Source organism: Natrix helvetica, assembly GCF_964273705.1.
Source record: "Natrix helvetica genome assembly, chromosome: 1".
Classification (NCBI taxonomy): Eukaryota; Metazoa; Chordata; class Lepidosauria; order Squamata; family Natricidae; genus Natrix; species Natrix helvetica.
This window is the reverse complement of record NC_138548.1, coordinates 122,713,128-122,734,977: the sequence shown is the minus strand read 5'-3', so window position 1 is coordinate 122,734,977 and position 21,850 is coordinate 122,713,128. Positions and strand designations below refer to the sequence as shown.

Here is a 21,850-nt window from a genome sequence, read left to right as displayed (position 1 = left end):
GGCTAGAATCCCGCAGGAGGAAGCGCTGCACTGCAACCCAACGCTCGCTCCATGCAAAAAGTTAGGCCTGAGCATCGACGTTATCCATCGGAAGGACAAACCTTTGCTTTCTGGAGAGGCAGGACTTTGACAGCTGATGCCAGGATAAGCCCCTCCCTCCCTCCTTCTTCCTTCATAAACTGACCGCGGTAGGAATTTCTAAAAGAGAAGCAGAGAAACAAGTCCTGAAGAGATACACACGTATTCTGGGCATGAATCCCATTGGGGATTTTTTTTTTCCGATTAGAAAGCGAGGATTGCACGCTGCAATTGACTATCACCGGATGTGAAATTTCAATGCGAAAAGTTGCAAGTAACCAACTGCTGACAGCAAGCGAATTTTTAGGAGGCCCCGGGTTTCACATTGGAGGAGAACACGCAGCTCTCCCGAAGCTATAGAAGGACAACTCCCAGCAGCCTCCATCAAAATGGCCAATGCGAAGGCGGCCTTCCTCGGGAGCTGTCCTTCAGCACCATCCGGAGGGCCCAGGTTCCGCATCGCCGCATGCAACGTTCTTCTGCTCCTCGCTGCAAACCGACCACACACTTGTTAATTCTGCTCTAATTACTCTAGAATCTCAGCTACAAACCCTCATCCCTTCGGTCTTCGGGTAATGAAGTGGGGAGGACTAGGAGGAGGAGGAGGCGCTTTTCAAATAGCCCTCCTCGGGAAAGCGTGGATCTTTCATTTCTTCCCATTGATCTAATGGGAAGCTCCGGTGGCTCCAACTCCAACTTTTAAAATCCGACTCCAGTGTTCCCAAAGACAATTTCGGTGGGACAAGCGGGAGTCTGTGGGATGGAGGGGTATTCACACTCATGCACTTGCCTGATTTTCCTAGCTGAGATTTCTCACCACATTGGGCGCCCCACCCCCCAAAGGCCCTTCCTCCTCATTTTCACTTGGCCTTTGCCAGGAAAAGTTTCCTGCTCCACCCCCTTCCTAAGAGCCTGGCTAGAACTTGGATTCAGAGCACACCCACTTCGAGTCTTCGCTTCTCCCAATCGACGGAGTCCCGCTTTTGGAGCAGTGAAACAGGTGTGCTTGAGGCGCATGCTCAGATTTTTCTACTTCATCCCAAGGATCCCTTAACTTTAGTTAACCAGCCCATTCAGCAGCAGCAGCAACATTAAGTCCCACTGAGTCGCGAGGCAATGACTCCGGCTAGCAGGATTGCAATTCCTGAAATCGACCGGGTTTATTTCTAGCCAATACTGAAAAGACAGACCGAGATGCCAGGGCGTGAATGGAAATGTGAATTAATCCGGATTAATAAATACCGAACACCAAAAGGTTATGTATCTGCGACGCTGCATCTCACGCCGTTCCCTTTCTTGCTTTGGGCAAAAAGGGCACGGAATTCAATCCACTCGGGGACCAGACGCGATGACGCCTGGAAGGAGGGGCGAGGTGCGAGGGCTGGAGGAGTGCTCACTGCAGGGCGGGCGGCGGGCGGACCGGCGGGCGAGCAAACGAGCGCGCTGGTGGCATCTTCGGGAGTGGGCGAGGAGGGCCCTCCTGTTCTGGAAAGGGTTAAAGCAGCAGCGGAGAGGGCGGAGCCCGGGCCGGCCCCGAGAATAAGGCGCTGCCGCCTGCCTCCCTTCCCTCCCTTTCGTGGTGTGGTCGGCTAAGCCGCGGAGGTGCGACTAGCCGAGCCGAGCCAATGTTCCCCGTCGGCTCCCCCGAGATGGCACCTCCGCCCTGCAGTTCTCGCCGGAGAAACGGAGGGTAACGGGACTCATGGTCGTCCCGGCCGGCCATGAGTTCCCGCGGGTGGCGCTGAGATTGTGAAGAACTGATCCGACAACGAGCGGTCGGTCTGCGCTCCGTCCGGCAGGAGCCTCGCTTAGGGGGTACTTGGAACAATTCCGCCAGGAATTCGACCGACCACCAGCTCCCCCGCCGCGCCCCTCCCTGTCCCCGCCTCCTCCTCCTCCTCCCCCTTTCTCTTCATTCTTCTCCGGAGCTTCTGCTGCCCCTCTTTTGGACTCTTCTGCTGCCACTTCGTCCGCTAGACCTGCTTGGCACCATGCTGCTCCGTCTAGGATCCACTCTGTACGGTAAGGGAGAGAGCCGGCTACCGCGTCCGGTGCAGATGGCTTTTTTTCAGGGCGAGGAGTTGGATCGGCTCGATTTGCTGGAGAGGGAGCGAAAGCGCGGAGCGGGAAAGCGGCGGGACCTCGCGTGGAAAAGGGCTGTGTAGCGCCGCGAAAGAGCTGACGGGGAGAGCCTGGGGAAGGGATCGACTTGGGGCAGGAACCGGGAGCCTTTCTAGCTCCTTTCGGAGCCCCTGGGAGGAGGCGGGCGCCTCTTGAGGGAAGATCCTGCCCGCCCCATCAGAGCCTGCCTAGCTCCCTGCCCAGTTGCGCTCAGTTGGAAACCCCCGGGTGCTGTTTTCAGACGAGAGCTGCGGGCCTCGGGCGGAAGGGCCGTTCGAAAAGCACGGCGGAGCCTGGATCCGGTCTCTGCCGTCACGGCAGGCGCTCGACCGCAGCGGGAGCAAAGGGTGGGGGGGGGGGCGAGGGGGGCAGGGCAGCAGGTTCTCATTTCTCCGCCTCAGCTGTGTAGACCCCGAGGCGGAGGGAGAACTCGCCCAATGCCTTGGATCGCATCTAAAGCCTTCCCGAGCCCCCGAGAGAGAACGAGGGGGGGGGGTCTCTCGCCGAGAAAGTGAAGGGTGCTTTCCTAAAGTAGCATTGGAGGATGGGGAAGGGTGGGGTGGGGTGGGGGTCACTTCTTAGCAGCATTGAGAGAGCCGGTGGGGGTCACAGGGTGTAGTGGGTTTCCTGGTTCAGGAAGATGCTCCACCGTCACTTAATTCATTTTTTTAAAAGGCCAACGAGTATAGAGTAAGGCTGAAGCCAAGGCAAGTACTCCAAATGCATTGACCAGCCACTGCCTGGGCAGTGTGTGGCCCATTAGGTGCCAGGAGAAGGACTAGAGTTTAAGATGCAATATATGTATGGTGACAGCGGTCCCCTCCTGGAGGAAAGATGCGGTTTTATGCTTGGCTCTGTTTCTTGCGTTTTATAGCCTGGTCTTCAATGGGTTACACAACAACAGGCAGCTGCTTAGTTGAGGGGTGATAAATTATGGAGGCAAAAAGAGTTTGGCTTCATTCACGTCACCAGCCATGTCAGACTTGTCACTCCTGCTTCTGCCAGCCTCTCTAAAAAAAACACCACCTTTATCCCCCACACCTGACTTTTCGCTTTTTTTTTTTTTTTGCTTCCACACCAGTCAGACGAAGAGCAGAGTTCAGCTGTTGCCTACCTTCACCCATTTGGTGCCAGAGTCCTCTGCCACAGGCTGAACTGGAAGCAGTAGACCCCCACAGCTACTTATGTTGATCTTTTCAGGATGGACTTTATTGGTTCACTGGGCCTAGTGTGGCTTCAAAGGGATTTGGCTAAAGTTGAGCATAAGTGTTTGGGTTGTCCATTCGAGGATCCATTTGGATATTGAGAAATCATTCACCAACTTCAGGAAGCATTAAAAGCAACACTCCCGAAAATGGATTTGAAAGTCCTGAGTCCTATTAAGTTTTAAAGTCCTAAAGTCCTATTAAGTTTTTTTCATAGACCCGAGGGACATGAGGGTTTCCTTGAAAATGGAATCATGAGAGATAGCCGAAATTTTTCTGTGCACTTTTTCAAGTGATCCATCGCCCACCTTGGTTCATCACTCTTTCCGATACAGAGTAGCAAGTGGAGATTCAGATAATGCTTCCTCAAGAGACTTGATCTGCCCCAAAAGACTCCAGCTGCTGATGTTGTCCATGTAAAAAGGTTGTAGACGATGAATTATGGCAAAGAATAGAAGTGCGGTGGTGAGAATGAAAATGCTTCATTGTTAAAAGAAGGTTCTAGTGTTAAGATGGGAGAACGTCTCATCCCTGGCTCATTATCAGATGCAGCCACTGGCGCATATTGAATTCTGATCTGGCATCAATTGAAAGAAAAAAAAAACACCCTACAGGATGAAGGAAATGTTGCCGGGAAGAATGACAGGGATAAGTTCAAAGCCGGGGTTTAGGAAGGCAAGGAAAGCAATAAAAATATTTAAAGACCCTTTAAGTATAGTCAGGATTTTCAGAATGAAACCTGCAGATACTAGAAGGAATTCCTTCAGGAAGATGAAAACAAAACCAGCCGTGGCAGGTGAAGAATGGGTCTCATTTCATCACTGATTATTAAAATAGGGGAGAGAGAGAAAAAGGAGGAGGAGGAGGAAGTGAATATCTTATTTCTCCTATTCTATATATTAATCTGATCTTTGGGGAAACACTGTTAGAATGCAGAGCAAACATGGACACATTGATTCCTTTCCTTTCCTCTCCATTTAGCATGCTTATTTCCCACAATAAGTATGTCCAGCCAGATGATGGTTACTTTTAAGGAGTTGGGAAGTCCTTTTGTAGAATTTGAACATTTGCCAATCTTCTTCTTCTTCCTTGGGTTAGCAAACGCATCTGCTAGCGGTTATTTTACTCCTACATCTCAGGATATAAATGGAGCTGGTGGAAGTATGTACAGTTATCACCTACTCTGTCGATGGACCTCTGGGGTACTAATTTTTTTTAACTCTTTCTAATTTGATAAGCCCCTAAGTCCCAATTCCTACCAAGTGTTGCACTGTTTCAAAGATGTCTAGATGAGATACAGAACTAAATACCTGATTCCAGTTAGCAGCTCAAGCAGCTTTGCTCCAGAGTCTTCTCACTTTCATTCAACTGCCCTGAAGGCCTGGTGGGTTTGCCAGGATGTACCATCACACTCCGTCTTCCTGAAGGATAAACAATTGTGTGTGGATTCCCTGCATTTTGAACACCTGGAGTTGGAGGAGGGGAGGATTCCTCTGTTAGAAGCTGCTGCTTCCTCTCCATGACAGAGTGAGTTTGTTCCTGCAGCTTTTGCACGGAGTGGTAATTCATCAGAGCAATGTGGCTAAAAGCTGAAGGATGCTGAAGGGCTTGTTTTAACACGACTTGCAAACTTTAATCATCTTACATCTTAATGAATGTTCAGTGGAGTTTTTCTATTGAGAATCCAGGATTTTAATCCCTACAAAAAGCCCTTTCTGAGCAAATGCCTAAAGCACACATTAAGGCCCATCTTGGCTTGTATGAGGATTACAGGACACCCCTAAGAATTACAGTTGAGAGCAAGGCCATCCCTTATACGGCGTGTTAGGAACGGACCAATATCATCCTTTCCCAATCCAATACACTCTGCTTGTACTGGTCTGATGATCTTGATGTTTGTTTTGTGTTGGGAAACTCCAGGAAGTGGAGTTGGATACCATGAAAACAGCAATGGAGTGGAGGCTGGAAAATGAATATGGATGGGTCATCATATCAGATGCCTATAAAAGGAATGTTGTATGAAATGAAATAATGTGGGCCTGTTTGGGTCACAAGGAAGCAGGAAAGGTCATCAGCATCTCCCCCAATATATCTATAAATTCCTTTTGCCCAGATGACGAAGATAGGCCAGAGAGCTGTTATGGGGAGAAAGGAGAAGCTTCCAATTTCTTCCCCTCCTCTTTTTCTGTCCAAGCTCCTGCGAAAGCCACAGGCCTGAATTATGGATGAGACTCCTTGGGTTACAGCCGTTGCTCGCATCGCACCAGAGAAGAGTCCAGAGACCGTCAACATTAGCTGTGTGCAGCTCCCTTCCCCAGGCTCAAGAGAAAGGCTTTGTTTCTCTCCCAGGCTCTGTTTTCCCTGGAGGGAAAACCGGCCTGCGTTATTAGAGGAAATGGCTATCGTCCACTCGATGTCTGTGGAGGTTTCTTTCCCACTCGGTTAACATATGAGACGGAAGCTGGTTTTGCAGGGCTGGGGGGGGGGGCGAGGCAGGGAGCGAAGGACCAGATTCTCTTCCCTTATTGCAGTGCTGGGGCAGTGGCCGTCTTACCTTGGTGGCAGTCAGCAGCTGGCAGGAGAACTCCCTTCGGCCTAGTGTTCATACCGCCTGGCTCCTCTGGCATGTGCTTCTAACTGGGTCATTATAAAACCTGAGCTTACAGTTTTGCAGCACAATAAAGGGGCAGAAGGATGGATACAGAATAGACGGAGGCCTTTCCAGCCTTTTCAGGGTCAGGAGTGCCAAGGGACTGCCACCTTATACTTTGCCAGGTAACAATTCCCTTTTTCAGGCCTCCCATTTCAGTTGAATTCTGCCAGCAGAAAGCAGGGAGAGTCACAATATCCATCTCAAGGGGAAATAGCCTAAAATGAAGTAGAGGAAATGCTTCAGCCCTCCCTCCCCCACCCACCCCCTCCCAACTGAATCCCTACTCCTGGAGTAGCTGCGTGCCATCGCACTCCATCCATTGGGCCTTTTTTTTTCTCAGTGCACTTTGTGTAGAAGGATTAAAAATAAAAGGGAATGGAATGCGTGTCTTGCCGAAGGAACTTTCTTGCAGTTTGAATCTTAGGGTGCTGGTCAGAAGAAGGGTTGGGTTCAGATCTCCAGTTATGGAGGAGGTAGCTTGAAAGGCTCCTGCTTTTGTGTGGTGCTTGTCAGAAAGAGATGGGAGGCTGGAGAAAAGAGTGGGAAGAGAAGAGGACTTGAGTGGAGGTGGTGTGAACTACTGAAACAGCATTGGCAGCTTGTGTTACTCGTTCATCACGTCACACAACCCACACACATGCATACAGAGGTAGGGAACCATGCACACGTGCACGGGGAGTGCTCATGTGAGACCATCTGTGAAGAGACATGCATGGCCAAACCTTTGCTTGCCTTGCCTAGTGAAGTGCATACACAGGCAGGCGTACATCTCACGTAGGATTGTGCCTCGCATGGTTGCCAACTTTGTGCCTTTGTAAATTTCACGATTGAGGATGTTTCTCTCTGCAGCCAAGCTCTTAGAAAAGGTGGGGGAGGGAGCTTTGGCTCCCATGTAATTCAATTAAAACAGCAGTCAGTACTCAGAGACCAAAGATAAGAGATGGAATCTGTAACTGGCAAAAGGTTTTTCAAAATATCTACAAATAGGAAGTTGTCTAGAGTAGAACGTTGCCAATCTATTCTGATTGTTTACTATTTCATTGAAAACTTAATAACTGAGCCTACTGGTTTGTACTTAATGGAGCTGCTATAATGAGATAATACAATATACCATTTAGATCAGTGGTTCTCAACCTTCCCAATGCCACGACCCTTTAATACAGTTCCTCATGTTGTGGTGACCCCCAACCATAAAATTGGTGTCTCGGTTCCTAAGTCCATCGAAAATACGTGTTTTCTGATGGACTTAGGCAACCCCTGTGAAAGGGTCGTTCGACCCCCAAAAGGGGTCCCGACCCACAGGTTGAGAACCACTGGTTTAGATTATTGTAGTATATAGATTTCTTAGAATAACTCATATGATCAGTGGGCAAAGGGGAATGAGCGCCACCGAACGATCCCACCTTCACAGAGTCCTGGGAAGCAAAAAGCCTTAACCCATGTTCTTCTCTTGCAGGCTTGGCTCCTACCTTCCTCCTGTTGTTGGCCTTGCCCTTTGGATCGCCAATGTGTCCTATGCTTTGCACCTGCTACTTTTCCCCACCCACAGTGAGCTGCCAGGCCAATAACTTCTCCTCTGTGCCACGGATACTACCGCCCAATGCCCAGCGCCTCTTTCTACAAAACAACCTGATTGGGACCCTGAGACCTGGAATGTTTGGGCCCAGCCTCATCACCCTCTGGCTCTACTCCAACAATATCTCCTCCATCCAGCCTGGCACTTTCCGCCATCTCCAGGTTCTCGAGGAGCTGGATCTGGGGGACAACCGCAATTTGCGCACACTTGAACCAGATACTTTCCGTGGACTTGAACGGCTGCAGTCGTTGCACCTTTATCGCTGTCAGCTGAGCAGCCTCCCAAACACGATCTTCCGCAATCTTTACAGCCTCCAATACCTCTATCTTCAGGAAAACAACCTGCTTTGCCTACAGGTGAGCAATCTGCTGAATCTGGCCTAGCATGAGCAAAGGTTGGGAAATCTTTTCTCAGGCAGAAGGCCAAGCTCCCAAATATATGCATGACTGATTAAAAGACACAGGCAGGATCAGGGCAGAAAGTCATGAAGGGGACACGATGAAAGGATCGCTATGCAGCCTGTGAGCCATAAATGATAATAATAATAATAATAATAATAATAATAATAATAATAATAATAATAATAATAATAATAATATTTGGATTTATTAGCCGCTCCCTTTCCGGGCAGGACTCGGGGCGGCGTACACTAAGACATATATAAACATACATATATACACAGACATACATGCACGGAGGAGGTAATAGATTAAAACATTTAGACAAATTAAAACCATTAACATGCCCCGTTTAATAAAAACCCAATATACAATAAAAATTTAAAATTTAAAAAAGACAGTCAGGAGGAATATGAAAAAATTACGGTTGAGCCAGGCCGGATAATTGAAAGAGGTGGGTCTTCAACTGTACACGGAAGGAGCGGAGATCGGAAATAATCCTGATGTCACGGGGGAGGTCATTCCACAGGGTTGGGCCCATCACAGAGAAGGCTCTGCTCCTGGATGTCGCCCCCCGACACTGTTTGGCGGACGGCACCCGGAGAAGTCCCTCTCTGTGTGAGCGAATTGGTCGTAGGGATGTGTGGGGCAGGATGCGATCCTGCATGTAACTAGGTCCTATGCCATGAAGCGCTTTAAAGATCATAATCAAAACCTTGAAACGGTTCTGTTCCATCTGTTCCACTCTAGAAGGATGGTGGGGCCAAGAGACAGGTGATCCTCCTTCCCTTATGGTTGTCCTTACCCACTTGGAAGATGTTGGGTTCTTGTAAAAAACAAGCTTGCCTTTGCCCAAAAAGTTTCTGAAACTATATATAGCTGGGAAGTAGGGGGGAAAAAACTGAATCGGAAGAAAATGTGGCTTCCGGGTTTTGAGAAAAATAGGTGGGAGAGAGCTAATTTGGCAGAACAGGGATGTGACATGAGGGATTTACTTCTTAAGAATAATATGAAAATAGATGGTTTAATGTTTGAAATATCTCCCAAGAGAGGAATAACCCCTCCCAATTTTTTTCTGAAAACTGGCAAAGGACTGGTGTGGCTCTCAAAACCTTCATTTTCATGCTGGATCATCCTGAAAGGCACAATGCCCTGCCAGCAACTCACTCTAAAACCACACACCTATCCGGCTGCAGGCGTTGTGGCTTAAGAGTGGAGAAACTGCAGTCTGGCCCTGCAGCAGTAAAAATGCATTTTCAGATTATGCCCTCACTGCCTCCAGCCACATCCTTAGTTGGAGGAGACAACGTTGGTTGCACACGGAGGGAGAAGGCGGGACATTAAAAAACAGGGATCGATATAATGAAAACATGTTAGGCTCCCATGCAACAGCAGACCATAGCAGGGAGAAGCAGGAGAAGGTTGGCTGAAGAGTCTGGGATGTGGGGCAATGAATTGAGTTTGCGGCGTTTCACGGGTAGGAGAGGCCACTCGGGGTGAGACATTCCAGAAAAGCAGAATCTCACAGCTTTCATTCTCCCTTTGTCTCTCCCAGGATGACCTTTTTGTGGACTTAGCTAACCTGAGCCATCTTTTTCTGCATGGGAACAAAATCTGGAAGCTCTCAGAGAACGTCTTCCGTGGCCTGTCTGGATTAGACCGCCTGTTGCTGCACCGGAATCACCTGCACACAATCCCTACGTGGGCTTTTCATGATTTGGGAAAGCTTACCATTCTCTATCTCTTCAACAATAGCCTGACAACTCTGTCTGGAGAAACACTCTCAGATTTGCCCTCCCTGGAGTTTCTGCGCCTCAACAACAATCCCTGGGCCTGTGACTGCCGTGCCTACTCCCTTTGGTCCTGGTTCCAGCGCACGCATGTCTCCATCTCAGATGTCATATGCATCTCTCCTGTGGAACGCAAGGGGCATGACATGCGATATCTGAACGAAGCAGTCTTTCAAGGCTGCCCTCCGACCATCCATCACCCTATTGAGTTTGACTGGAGCTGTAGGATTGAGTGGGAAAATGGACTGGCTCACCCCCATCCTCACCCCCACCCTCACCCGCATCCACATCCTCACCCTCACCCACACCCCAATGGCTCATCGAATCATCTCTATGGCCTTGGAGGTTCCCCTCCTGCTGATCCTTCCTCCTTCTATAGGGATGTCCCGGCCAATGACATCCAGAGCCCGAAGTATGATCCACCAACAGAAGATAACTACTGGGGGAGTTATGGTAATGGAGAAGGAAGCCAACTGAAAAAGGGATGCCTAGGAACTTCTTGTTCTTCTCCAAATGCTGGAACAGTCAGGATTGGCTGCCGGTTATTTCTCCTTTCCTGTCTATTCATTCTGTTGGAACTTTCATAGTTTTGACAATGGAGGGTGGTTACTCTACTGATTGCTAATAGAGTCTGGGAACTTTGAGACTGTGGGGAGGCTGGATCCCTACCCAGCACTTAGCTGAGGCCAAAGTGATTCACCTTCACCCTAACCCAGGGGTAAAGGAAGACTGACTCGGTCTGTTACTGCTGCTGCTGCTTTCTGGCCAATTGTGAGACTTGAAGCCACTTTCTATGTGGCACCTGTTATATTTCATGAACATATGGCAAGGGCAATCCATTTTTTTTTATTTGTAGAGTGTTGCAAAACTCTCTTGTTAGAGACGTTCCTTAAATCCTACTGCTTCTTGAGTGTGTAAGGAGCCTTCTGTAGTCTCCATATCCTCTACAGGGCAAGGATCTCTTCTGTGCATGAGAAGGAACTATGGATGAGGACCTCTTTTTTCAGAGCCTCCATTCTTTTAACAATATCCTTTCACGCATATAAGTGCCTGCTCTGTCTCATAGGATAGGACCCTTCAACTAAAGGATACCATGTCCTCTTCCAGAACTAAAGAAAAAAATAATAATCAAAATTTGGGGCTCTGATCACTTTTGACTTCTTTTTATCTGGTGTTTCTTTTAAAATTATTTGAGGGGACCCCAGGGGAGCAATGCACACACTTAATTGCAATGTTGATCATCTTAATTGATAGGGGTATGATGGTGGAAGTTTGCTCCACTGGCTATTGAAACCGGAAATTGTTGGATGACTCTTGAGTAGATAGGAGACCCTTCAGCTTCTCAGTAATCCATATCAAATATTCTTAACAATGGATTTTCTGCACTGACAAGCAGTTAGTTCAAATCTGCCTTCTCCAATTCAGTGACATCCAGACAACTTGAACTAAAATTCCCAACACCTTCAGCCATCATGGTTATATCTACTTGGTTTGACTGAAAGTCTGATCTAACATAAGAGGGCACCAGGCTGTGGAAAGCTGGATTTAATGATTTTTTTTGCAGTCCCTTCACTTCTGTAATTTAATCTTTAGAGAAAGATTGCAATCATATGATAAATTCATGTGAATTGATCTTTATTCATAAAAAAAATGGTCTTAATTTTGATGGGTGTGACTTTCCTCTGGTGCCTCCATGTCTCCCCTTTTACCACAATGGACAATTAGAGAAATATTAAACTATTTTGATACGGCTGGAACAACTTAGTCACTCAACCTATCCACATTTTCCCCACCACTCATTCTTGTATTGGGATCAGCTGAAATACCTTCCCATCCAGTCCAATGCCCTTGGTCTGCTGAAAAAGATCACACTGAAGTTATCTGGGCTTTTCACTTATTCAAAACACACATCAGTGCAACTATTCTTCCTAAAATCCAGACTGTAACCAAGTTTTGCCAAAGGACACACACTCTAGAAGGAACCCACCTAAGCCTGACTCCCTGATATATACTTCTATAATGCAAATGGTTCCTTTAGTTATGTGTTTACTTTGTCAAATGGTATGCCTAAAATAATGTAGTCAGCTGAAGATATTCTGGAAATTTCTGACCAGGCTAATTCCAAATGTACTAGAAGTTGATCAGCAAATACGTTAGCATAACTGTTGTTACAGATTTAGATTGAAATTGTCCCCAGACCCCATCAGATCAAACTACTGACTGAGTAGCCTGATTATGCTGCCTTTAAACACAGATATTCCAGTGGTTTACACAGTACAGAATGCAACAATTAAAATGCCTTAATTTTAATGCTTTGGTCAACCTTAATCTGCCCTTAGGGGAGGAAATTGTGGGGGCTGTTGGGAACAAAGGCATTGCTTGGCCAGGCCCACAGCAGCCATGGGGAAAATAGCATTGTCCTGGAAGTGTGTTGCAAAATGTTAGATCTAGTTGGAAAAGAAGAGTTTAGTGAAATCAAGTCAGAAGAAGCAGTGTGGAAGACACCCCCACTCAGAGTCTCAAAAATAACACCTTCAAAACCAGCCCACTCATTATGGTGTCAGGTGGAAATATTCCATCTGAGTAAGATGGAAAGCCATTGCAAGGATTCCTATGAGTGTTAAGAAAGAATCAGAGTTGTAATTGGCACCAGTTTCATTTTTCAGGTCCATGCAGTTATTCTTTCAATCATAGAAGAGAACATTCTCCAGGACCAATGCAGAGCCTTGTTAGTGTAGGACTGATCATAAAATGAGGTTCAGAATACAGTGGTACCTTGGTACTCAACTGCTTTGAATTTGGTACTCAAAGCATTTTGACACAAAATTTTTGTCCCGGTACTCGTCGTTTGTTTGGTATTCAACGCACAAGCTAGAACCTGTCAGTGTCGGTTGCCTTCTGACTGACTACATTATTCCTTATGGGAAACATTTGTTGGGGGCTCATCATTTTTGGTACTCATAGCACCTCCCAGAACCAATTAACAATGAGTACCAAAGTACCACTGTGATTTTTTTTCCCCTGATTTTTTGTTTTCTGGTTATGCAGAATTCTTTCTGGGTCCCATATGTTCAAAAAGAATACACGGGTATATTGTTCTCATTCTAAAGAAAAAAGTCTGTCACCAATAATTCAAATGAAACAGAAATTGTCCTTTAAGTGATTTGTTACTTTGAAAATGTTCTGTTGGCACTTCTCATACAGTTTTTCTTTTGTTTTAAGATTTGTTTTGCTTGATTTCTTTTGTTTATTTGCCAAAACCTTTACTTTTTGGCAACACAATATATTAAAAAAAAAAATCTACATCTTTCCTTCCCTCTGTTTGCCAACAGGAAGACAGTCTAAATCCAACACTCCTATCTGCTCTATTAGATTTGTTCTGCGTTTTCAAAATATGCCGCAGCTTAGTCTGTTTTGCAGCAACACGCGAGATCCAGTGCTTTCTGGAATAAATAGAGCCCTGACCTATGTATCTAGAGGGATCTGTGGGTTTTATGGCTGGCACCGGGGTTTCTGGTGCTTAATCATCTTCCAGAGACTGCAAATTGTGGGAGAGTGGTAGGGCTAGAGGGGGGTCTTTCTCAGCGTGTGGAAAGGGGCAGAGTTGTTGGCACTTGGGCTAAAATGGCAGGAAGAGCATGTATCCTCCTAGTCTAAGGGCGGCTGTCTTAATTTAACTTCACATAAGGGAGAGAGAGGAGAGCTGGAAGAGAGAGCTATTTTTAGCCTTTGTCTGCTAGTAGTCAGAGTTAAATGTGAGCATACAGGTGCAGGGTGTCTCTGTGTATGCTCCCGGACATATCTACATGCATGCTTCATGCTGGGGGAGGTGGGGAGAGTTAAGTAGAGAGAAGATTATTATCAGGATTACAGAAATGGGGAGTAGGAAGAGAAGTGGGGTGGGGGGAGGTGTAGGCAGGACGATCTGCAGAATTACCCCACAATGTTGGGGAGGGGGTTATGCTGGGAGTGAACGGGTCAACGGAAGTTAGGGTTCATCGGCCGGGGGTTGCACACTAAGGCCAAAGCTGTAGTAAGGACCATGCTGAGCTGTGAATCGAGAGGAAAGTGCCATTAAATCTGCCAGCAAGACTCCGGCAGGCTGAGTCTTTCCAGGTCAGGTAATTATCCTTGTGAAATATTCATGACCCCTTATCCCAGATGCTATTTCAGAGCAGCAGGGGGAGAGAGATTGGGATGTGAGAATGAAAGCTCCAGAAGATATACAGTCACACACCTACCTCACAGCACGAATCTTTACAAATTACACACATCCCAGGGCTTCCAGCCCACCCTTTTTCTTCAATGCACACAAACATCCATAACTTGGGCACACATGGTTTCATGTTCCCAGAGATGCTTAAGGTTGTGGATTTGCAAACCTGGCTATATCCTAATTAATCTTCGCCCTTTCTCCCTCTCCTATAGCATCTGCTTGTGTGATCAGCTGCTACATAAATTTGAATAGTCGAGCTCAGCATTTCCAAAACAACAACAACAAACGTGTTTTCCTAGGAATCTGTCCATTTTCCCCAGCCTGGCACAGCTGGGCTGAGAGCGGCATGAACTGAGACTGTCGGGCGGGCAATGTTTGGTTGGGCAAGGCCAATCTAAGTCAACAATGGTCTATGCAAAAGTTATTGGGAATTTGCTCTCTCCTGTAACCAGAGCCATCAATTTTCTTTTCCTCCATTTGTTTTGGCTGTAAGCTTTTAATTCTCTGTTAAGTGAGTAGCAAATCAGCAGTTAAGGCAAATCACACATGGATTAGAACTGCTGAGACAGTAATTCAGAATAACTGAATAATAGAGTTGGAAAGGACCTTGGATGTCTTCTAGTCCAACCTCCTGGTCAAGCAGGAAATCTATACCATTTCAGACAAATGACTGTCCAATCTATTTTTAAAAGCCTCCAATGATGGAGCACCCACATCTTTGAAGGCAAGCCATCCCACTTGTTTATTGTTTTCACTCTGTCCCATCCCCCCCCAATGGAATATCTATGCAAGTCCATTCCTGACTGTTTACTTTCCATCTCCCTATGTATCTCATCCTCATATCTTTGTTCCAGGGATGTAGAGGTAAGAGAGATATTGATAAACTTCAATAGTTCCTCTCTGTGGATAGTTTCCCACTCCAGCATTCCTTGAAGGCCGTGTTTTCTCAATCATTTGATGTGAATATGCATGTGTGAGATGCATAGGAAAATATATCTTATATCCTCTGTATATTGTATATGTGCTTGGGCCAGGAAAAGTTGAGTCTTTGGTGTACAAAGGAGGGTGCATTTTTCTAAGTGCCCCATTTACACCATCTCACATCAGCTTTACAAAATCCTTGCAACTAACCCTAGATAATATTTAGTTTCTGGTGAAGTTGTGATGTCTCCCTTTGACAGGTGGGATATGATGAGATCTGAGATATGAAGGGATGGCCTGGTGCTGTGTCTGTACAGTAAACCTACATCTTTTGAAATAATCTGTATTCCCTCCTAACCAGGACTTCTATAGAGAGAGTTAAGCCCATATCTTGTAGGTCTGCTCATTCGTGAATTTGTACAGACTTCTGAACATCAGAGCCATTCAAATAGCACTTCTTTCTTCTCAACCGAACCACACCGAAGCCTCCAATCCATGAATTCAAGGCATCCTTAACTCTAATGCATAAAGACAGAATGCATATGGACGTCAACTTCTTTAAAAACTCAGATTTCTTTTAATGGAAACCTTTAAAATCTTTAAGAATCATATTGGAAGCCTGTGCAAGCCTGGAGAAAGCCAGAGGCATAGAGTGAAAGTGTTCTGATCCAGCATTGTGTCTACTACTAGAGTTCAAACGGTGCCAAAGAAGCAATCAGTCAGATTTACTAACATCAAATAACTTACTCAAAGAACAAGCTGTATTATCTTGGTATGCAATGTAATCTTGGGGATATGCAATGTACACATGATCTTACTGACTGCCTAGTGCCTATGCCCCTTCTATAAAAGAGACCAGCTTCAAACACTTCAAAGGAAAACACTGTATATAGAAAGCTTTACAGGACAGTGATCAGTTCTTACCCATTGTGTTTGTGTTTGGATGCTAGAAGAAAGAGGGAAGGAAAAAAGCACAGGGTAGAAGGTGATGTTTGCTCCATGACCCACTGGAAAAGCATTAACAGTTCCTGAATTAAGTAGCCCCTCTTTCTCTGAAGACTGGGGCAATGTCCCTAAGCAATATGTTGATGAACAAAAAAGTTGAAACTACTGATAATTCCTAATGTTTCTAAATGAATGTGCACGAATACCATGAAATGCAGATCCTAACTCCAGAGCCAACGTTTTGGCTCTGGAGTGAGAGGAGGCTACGGGCAAGTGTCCTTTACCCACAAGGGCAACTGGAATCAGCCAGGAGTTGGCATGCCATCTTATGCATTCATAACCTTAACTCAGCCCTTTGGAGGGATGTGGTAATGAATTTGCAAGGTCACCATCTCTGGAGTGAGTTATTTCTGAGCATTTTGTGGAGGAGGGTATTAAAGGCTCACTAAATTTCCTGGCTCAATCAAGAGCTGCATACCAAAGATCTTTGGGTTTCAGATGGCAAAGTGCCATCGTGGAAAGCTTTCTTAAGCAAGGCCTGGCATGGCAAGAAATTAAACAGAGCCTGGTGTTCTAGCCATAAAGCTATATTTTCCTTTCCTGGCCCTACTAGGATCAATGTAAGTAGCTTGCATTGGCCCTGCCAAGGACTTGCATTAAGGTGGGCCTGGGCGGCATTAAAAGCCACAAGCATCACTACTCAGGGATGATTCAGGCTCACCCAGAAGAGGGCTGGTTGTCCTGTACTTTAAGGCTATAGCCCTGTGCCTTTATGAAAGCTGACCTGAATTTGGCAGAATACCCTTTGGAACAAGGAGGCAGATGATCAACTTACAAAGAAACCTCCAAAATTGCAAAAATGCTACGGTGCCAATAGTGCCATTTCATTTGCAAACATGTATTGATCAAGCAATTTTATCACCATAACTGGATTTGAACTAAGCTAGAAGCAAAAAAAAAGTTTGTATTACCTCTATGAATCAAAGTAGGGTGCATTCCATTTAGAAAATTAAACGGGGTTTAAGCATAAGACTTGTTAACGTCAGGAATTAATTGGAAACCGAGTTCACTCCAGCGATGTACGAAAAACACTATTAATGTATATCTATGTAGACATCTGAATTTGAGCTTAGTGCTGTGGAAAATGCACATTCTGTAGATAAGGAGAATGTTTTAGAGCAGGCGTGTTTAACCTGTGGCCCAGGGGCTGCATGAAATCCTGGACAACTAGTCATGCAGCCCCATAAGACTCCACCCCACCCTCCAAAATAAAGGTTTGTTGTTTATATACATTGACTATGTTATATATTTTACATGTAGCTCAAGACAATTCCTCTTCACTCAATGCAGCCCAGGCAAGCCAAAAGGTTGGACAGCCATGGTTTAGAGGTTGTTGATTATGTCAGTGAACTTTGATTACTAGATACTCTCCAGATATATTGGAGATACAATTCCTTCTATTTCCAGCACTCATGACTCTTGGCTGTGATGCCCAGGAGTTCTAAGTGTTCTATTCCCAGCACAACTGGAGGATTCTGGGTTGGGAAGGTTAAACTACAGCAAATGACAGATTCAAATGAAAGAGAGCAGCTTTACGGACCATTTGAAGTAATGTATTATCTTCACGGAACAAGCATGCCCGCACCAATTGGAACAAGCGAGTTGTGTTTTCAGAATGGAGCAAACATTCACTTACACAGCATTTTCTTTCTTCTCTCGGCTGAAAAATGAATCGCCCGACAGGTGAAAAGTCAAGAACACATTTCAAAATCTGATTCTTGAAGTAGTGAACAAGTGCCTCTCAATCAAATAACCAAAAATAAAATGTGTATGAAGGTCTAGCGGTCATGTTGCCTCCCTGACTGGATTGCATAGCCCCGCCCCACAGCAACTGGTGAACTTAGTGCTCTCTATTGAATTACAATTTCTATGGTCATATTGGCCAGGGATAAAATTGAATGTTTATCCATTTAACCAGGCTATTCTTACTGGGTATTTCTCATAATCTTTTCTCTCTGGTAGAAAGTGAAAGAGATAGAGAAAGAGAAAGAAGGGATGTTGTGAATTTCTCTTGATTGGGCATAGCAAAGTCATTTGTAAAGTGGATATCCCTCTACCTCTCAATAATGACCTTCTCTTTCGTCAAATCACTGAACTTTATTGTAATTGGGATTTGTTTCAGCTGCGGTTGAAAACACTTCTGGTTCAGTTCCAGCTTAAACCAATGCCACTTTGGTGGAGCCAGAGCAAGCAAAGGAGTCTCTTTTCTACTGAAAAGCTGCTGCAGGGGATCTGGCAAGGAGATGCATTACTCCAGCCTGTCTACATCGGATCTGATTGTGCAGTTAACAACTCAAAATCAGAAATGCAGGAATCACCAAGTGAATGCTCCTTAGAGTAAACTAGGGGTGTCCAAACTTGGGAACTTTAAGACTTGTGGACTTCAACTTCCAGAATTCCCCAGCCAGCATGGGGAATTCTGGAAGTTGAAGTCCACAAGTCTTAAAGTTCCCAAGTTTGGACACCCCTGGAGTAAACTATTTGGTCCACTTTTTCTTTGGGAAGACAATCCACATTAAAAAAAGAGCAGATGTATTAATAGACCTCATAATAAAAAATAATAATGCTATCATTACAGCTAAATAAAATGAAACGTGCACATATTCACAATATGAAGAATATTATGAGTAGGTTTTGGAGACTTTTGACCCTGGTCTGCAGTCTTGACAAACGTTAAGAAAGCTTGTAAATCACAGAAGCGCTCACCCTTGCAGTGAAAACGTGAAGGAAAGACCCTGTCCAAATTGTGTCAACAGCTCGGTTTCAGCAGGTAAGGTCAAAAGAACTTGTCAGGTCCAAGGGAGGAATCAAGGTTTCCAGAGAGGACCCCACAGCTCGGAGACAAGGCACAGAGTGCACAAAATTCACAAGATAATCTGCGGCAGACAATGTTTCTGTGCCACGCAGGATGTACTCAGTAGGACTTAAATGAAGAGCTCCCAGCTTCCATCTAAATCATAATGAAAGCCAGGCTACATAGGAACAATAGTTTACCCCAAAAAGAGTATTGCTGCCTAAGGGTCTTCCCCAGGCAATGGAGCACTGGGTTTTCTGGGTTTCCATGTGGCAACTGTGGTTATTCCTATTGGTCAAATAGCCACGGCTCTGGTTTCAGTCTCCAAAATTAAGACAGGGACAGTAGGTGTGACTCTACCCCACTACTGATGCCCACCTCTGATTTTCCAGGGTGAAACTGAGTTGGTGTCTCATCTGCTCCACCTTCCTCCTCTGAAAATGATTGGTATGCCCATAACACAACACTCCTGTGGAATGCCATCTCTGAACCACCTCTGGAGAAAACCACCTCCACTTTACTGCTAACGGTTTGGTTGTGTTCTTCCTCTAGAATAGATCCAGTCTGTTCCAGTGCCAAATTGGAGAGCCTGAGGCAAGTACAGGATGCTGCCACTTCTTCAGTAGGATCAGAGGGGACAATAAAGGTGGCACCAAGGGCCAACATTGCCCCATCAAGGAGAAGGTAGACCCTGAGCAGGAGCCTCATGGCACTGGCTCAGGTATCAGCTATGCATATGGTTTCCACTGAGAAGGGAGAAACTAGCTATTGGTTCCTCCCTTGCCTTCCTCATCTAATTGGCATTCCTGCCAGCACACAGCATGGCTTCCATCTGCTAATGGGGGTCTGTAGTCCTGAAACAGCAGGTCTCAGTCATGCTTGCTGTTCCCCCACTCTTCAAAAGCGCCTGGACATCTGGACAAAATTAAATATAGACAAATTTCCCAGGCTCTATTTTTTGCCTCTTTGAGACTCTTTCTGATTGGTACCAAAGACTGTACAATCAAGTATATTTTGTTTATATGCTATGAAATTGCAGTCATAAGCTGCATACGAACTGCATATTCCTCTTCCCTTCTCCTTTTTATTATTTTTTCTTCCCTATTGCTATTTAATTCAACCTACTTTTTTTTAAAAAAAAACAGTTCATCCCAAAAAGATTAGCTTGGTTTTAGGTTTACTTTTGCTTTCATTTCCTATATCTCACACAACAAATTTGGTGGAAGCCTGGCTCCTCTTGAGAATAAGTTGACATGATTTTGAGCTTAGCTTTTGATTACACACACACACACACACGTTTCCAGTGTATTTGAGTAGCTGGAGTAATGGCTTTATATGAAGCCTGATAGTGATCGCGGTTGTGTGCCACACCTACAGTACTTATTCATATGATTATTTTACAATTCATTGTGTACAACCACAAAAGTGAATTAAGCAAACCTTCATGACGTTAGGCATGACTGCACATATTCTGCAAACAAAGTGATTGCTTTTATCAAATCTTAGATAGCCTTCCTTAATCTAGTGACCCCTAGATGGGTTGGACTTCCGCTTCCATAATCCTCCGGTACACCAGGGCTGATCTAAGAATTGCCTTTTAAGTGCTTGCAATTTGCAGAAAGATTGACCCATTTCTGACATGCAGCTACCGAGGCTTAGGGGCTGGGTTTACAGGGCAGAAAGCTAGCTTCCAAGAAGACTTATCTCACAAGCTAGCTTTTTAGTCTCTAGCTTCAGCTCTGCTCTCCTCTTAGCGTTTCAATTCACAGAGCGGGCTCTCTTGATTTGGATCGGGACTCCACTGAGGTGAGAGCATTGGTGTGCAAAAGGCTGAAACCCAGATTGGGGAGGAATTTCTTTGAAGCTTGCTATTTACCCTTCCCAACCGCTAATGGCATCTCACCCCATTTGTCCCTTAAGATCACTTGCAGTGCTGCTTTTAGAAAAGAGAGGGCCTATGAATTCATAATTGGTTGGTGAATGAGAGTGCACTCTCTGATATATCCCCATGGTTATTCTCCTGGCCGTCCATATATCTTGCTGTGGAAAGCAGTGAAATGCCTTGCTGGAAAATAGATGCTGGGCTCTTGTTTCATCTCCCTCCCTGCCTTGCTCTGTTTCCCTGGGCATATTGCTTCAATCTCCCTCTCTTTGTCTGGCATCATTTGCTGAGAATGATTCTCTTGCTCTTCCCTCCCTCCCTCTCTCTCTCTCTCTCTCTCTCTCTCTCTCTCTCCCTCCCTCCCTCCCTCCCTCCCTCCCTCTTCAAGCCTAGAGGATGTCCAATTGCCAGAGACAGGATTACATCTGGTAATAACTCAGACACACCTATCTTGCCCCGGTCCAGGGGACAACAGGGACCTGGGTTTCCTTGCCACAATTCATTTGGTGGTCACTCAATCTGAAGTTAGTTACAATCATATCTGAGGGCTGAAACAGCTGTTGAGAGGGGGATTAGGGGGATTAGGCAGCAGGAAAGCAAGAGATAAATGTCTTAAATGGTTTTGATCTTAAAGACATAAGGCTATTAGATGCTAGCATCAAATGGAAAGGTATTTCAGGAGCCCAGTGCATCAAATGTGAGTTCCAAGGATGTCCGGCAGCACATAAGGAAGAATCAAGACTCAGAAGTCTTAGATCCCAATTCTAGGGGTGAGTTGGATGGCCTGTGACAGGTACAGTAGAAAGCAGGGATTCCTTTTTGCCCTGAAACAAAATGCTTCCTTCTTGTTAGTCCTTTCTTATGGCCTAGACAGAGAGGAGGAAGTGGAAGAAGGCATGGTTCCTAGTAGAACTTGGATATTGGAGAGCCACTCACTGCAAGAGATGTAAGAGGTGGTTTGTGTGATTGTGTGGAGAGAGTGAGCAGCTACTGGATCACACTTCAGGACATCCAAAGGCCCAAAGACCTTATAATAACCAGTAGCCCCTTTCCCCCACCTCAACCATATTGCTTCAAGAAGCCTATATACAACAACCCTGGAATGATTCAGCTGCTGGCAACAAGACAGAACCTGGTGCTTACACCAGAAACTCACGGCTCTTGTCAACCCCATTGGACTCAACAGGACTATATAAATAGAAATACATTTC

At 45.6% G+C, this 21,850-nt stretch overlaps 1 protein-coding gene across 2 annotated transcripts; it reads left to right on the top strand.

The window, feature by feature from the left end:
- Positions 1-1,968: 1,968 nt before the first annotated feature.
- Positions 1,969-13,048, top strand: RTN4RL2 (reticulon 4 receptor like 2). 2 transcript variants are annotated; one of them, XM_081937256.1, is made up of 3 exons: positions 1,969-2,100; positions 7,514-7,989; positions 9,587-13,048. In XM_081937256.1, the coding sequence occupies exons 1-3, from the start codon at positions 2,070-2,072 to the stop codon at positions 10,406-10,408; spliced, it is 1,329 nt and encodes a 442-aa protein (XP_081793382.1). In that variant the 5' UTR covers positions 1,969-2,069; the 3' UTR covers positions 10,409-13,048. The 2 variants fall into 2 exon arrangements, with proteins under 2 accessions (XP_081793382.1, XP_081793383.1); XM_081937257.1 differs by lacking the exon at positions 1,969-2,100 and adding an exon at positions 6,140-6,179.
- Positions 13,049-21,850: the final 8,802 nt, after the last annotated feature.

Excerpts from the sequence above, each read along its gene's own strand:
- RTN4RL2 (XM_081937256.1), top strand. The coding sequence starts at position 2,070 with ATGCTGCTCCGTCTAGGATCCACTCTGTACG. Across the intron at positions 2,101-7,513 it reads TCTAGGATCCACTCTGTACG|GCTTGGCTCCTACCTTCCTC; the intron begins GTAAGGGAGAGA and ends CTTCTCTTGCAG. Across the intron at positions 7,990-9,586 it reads ACAACCTGCTTTGCCTACAG|GATGACCTTTTTGTGGACTT; the intron begins GTGAGCAATCTG and ends TGTCTCTCCCAG.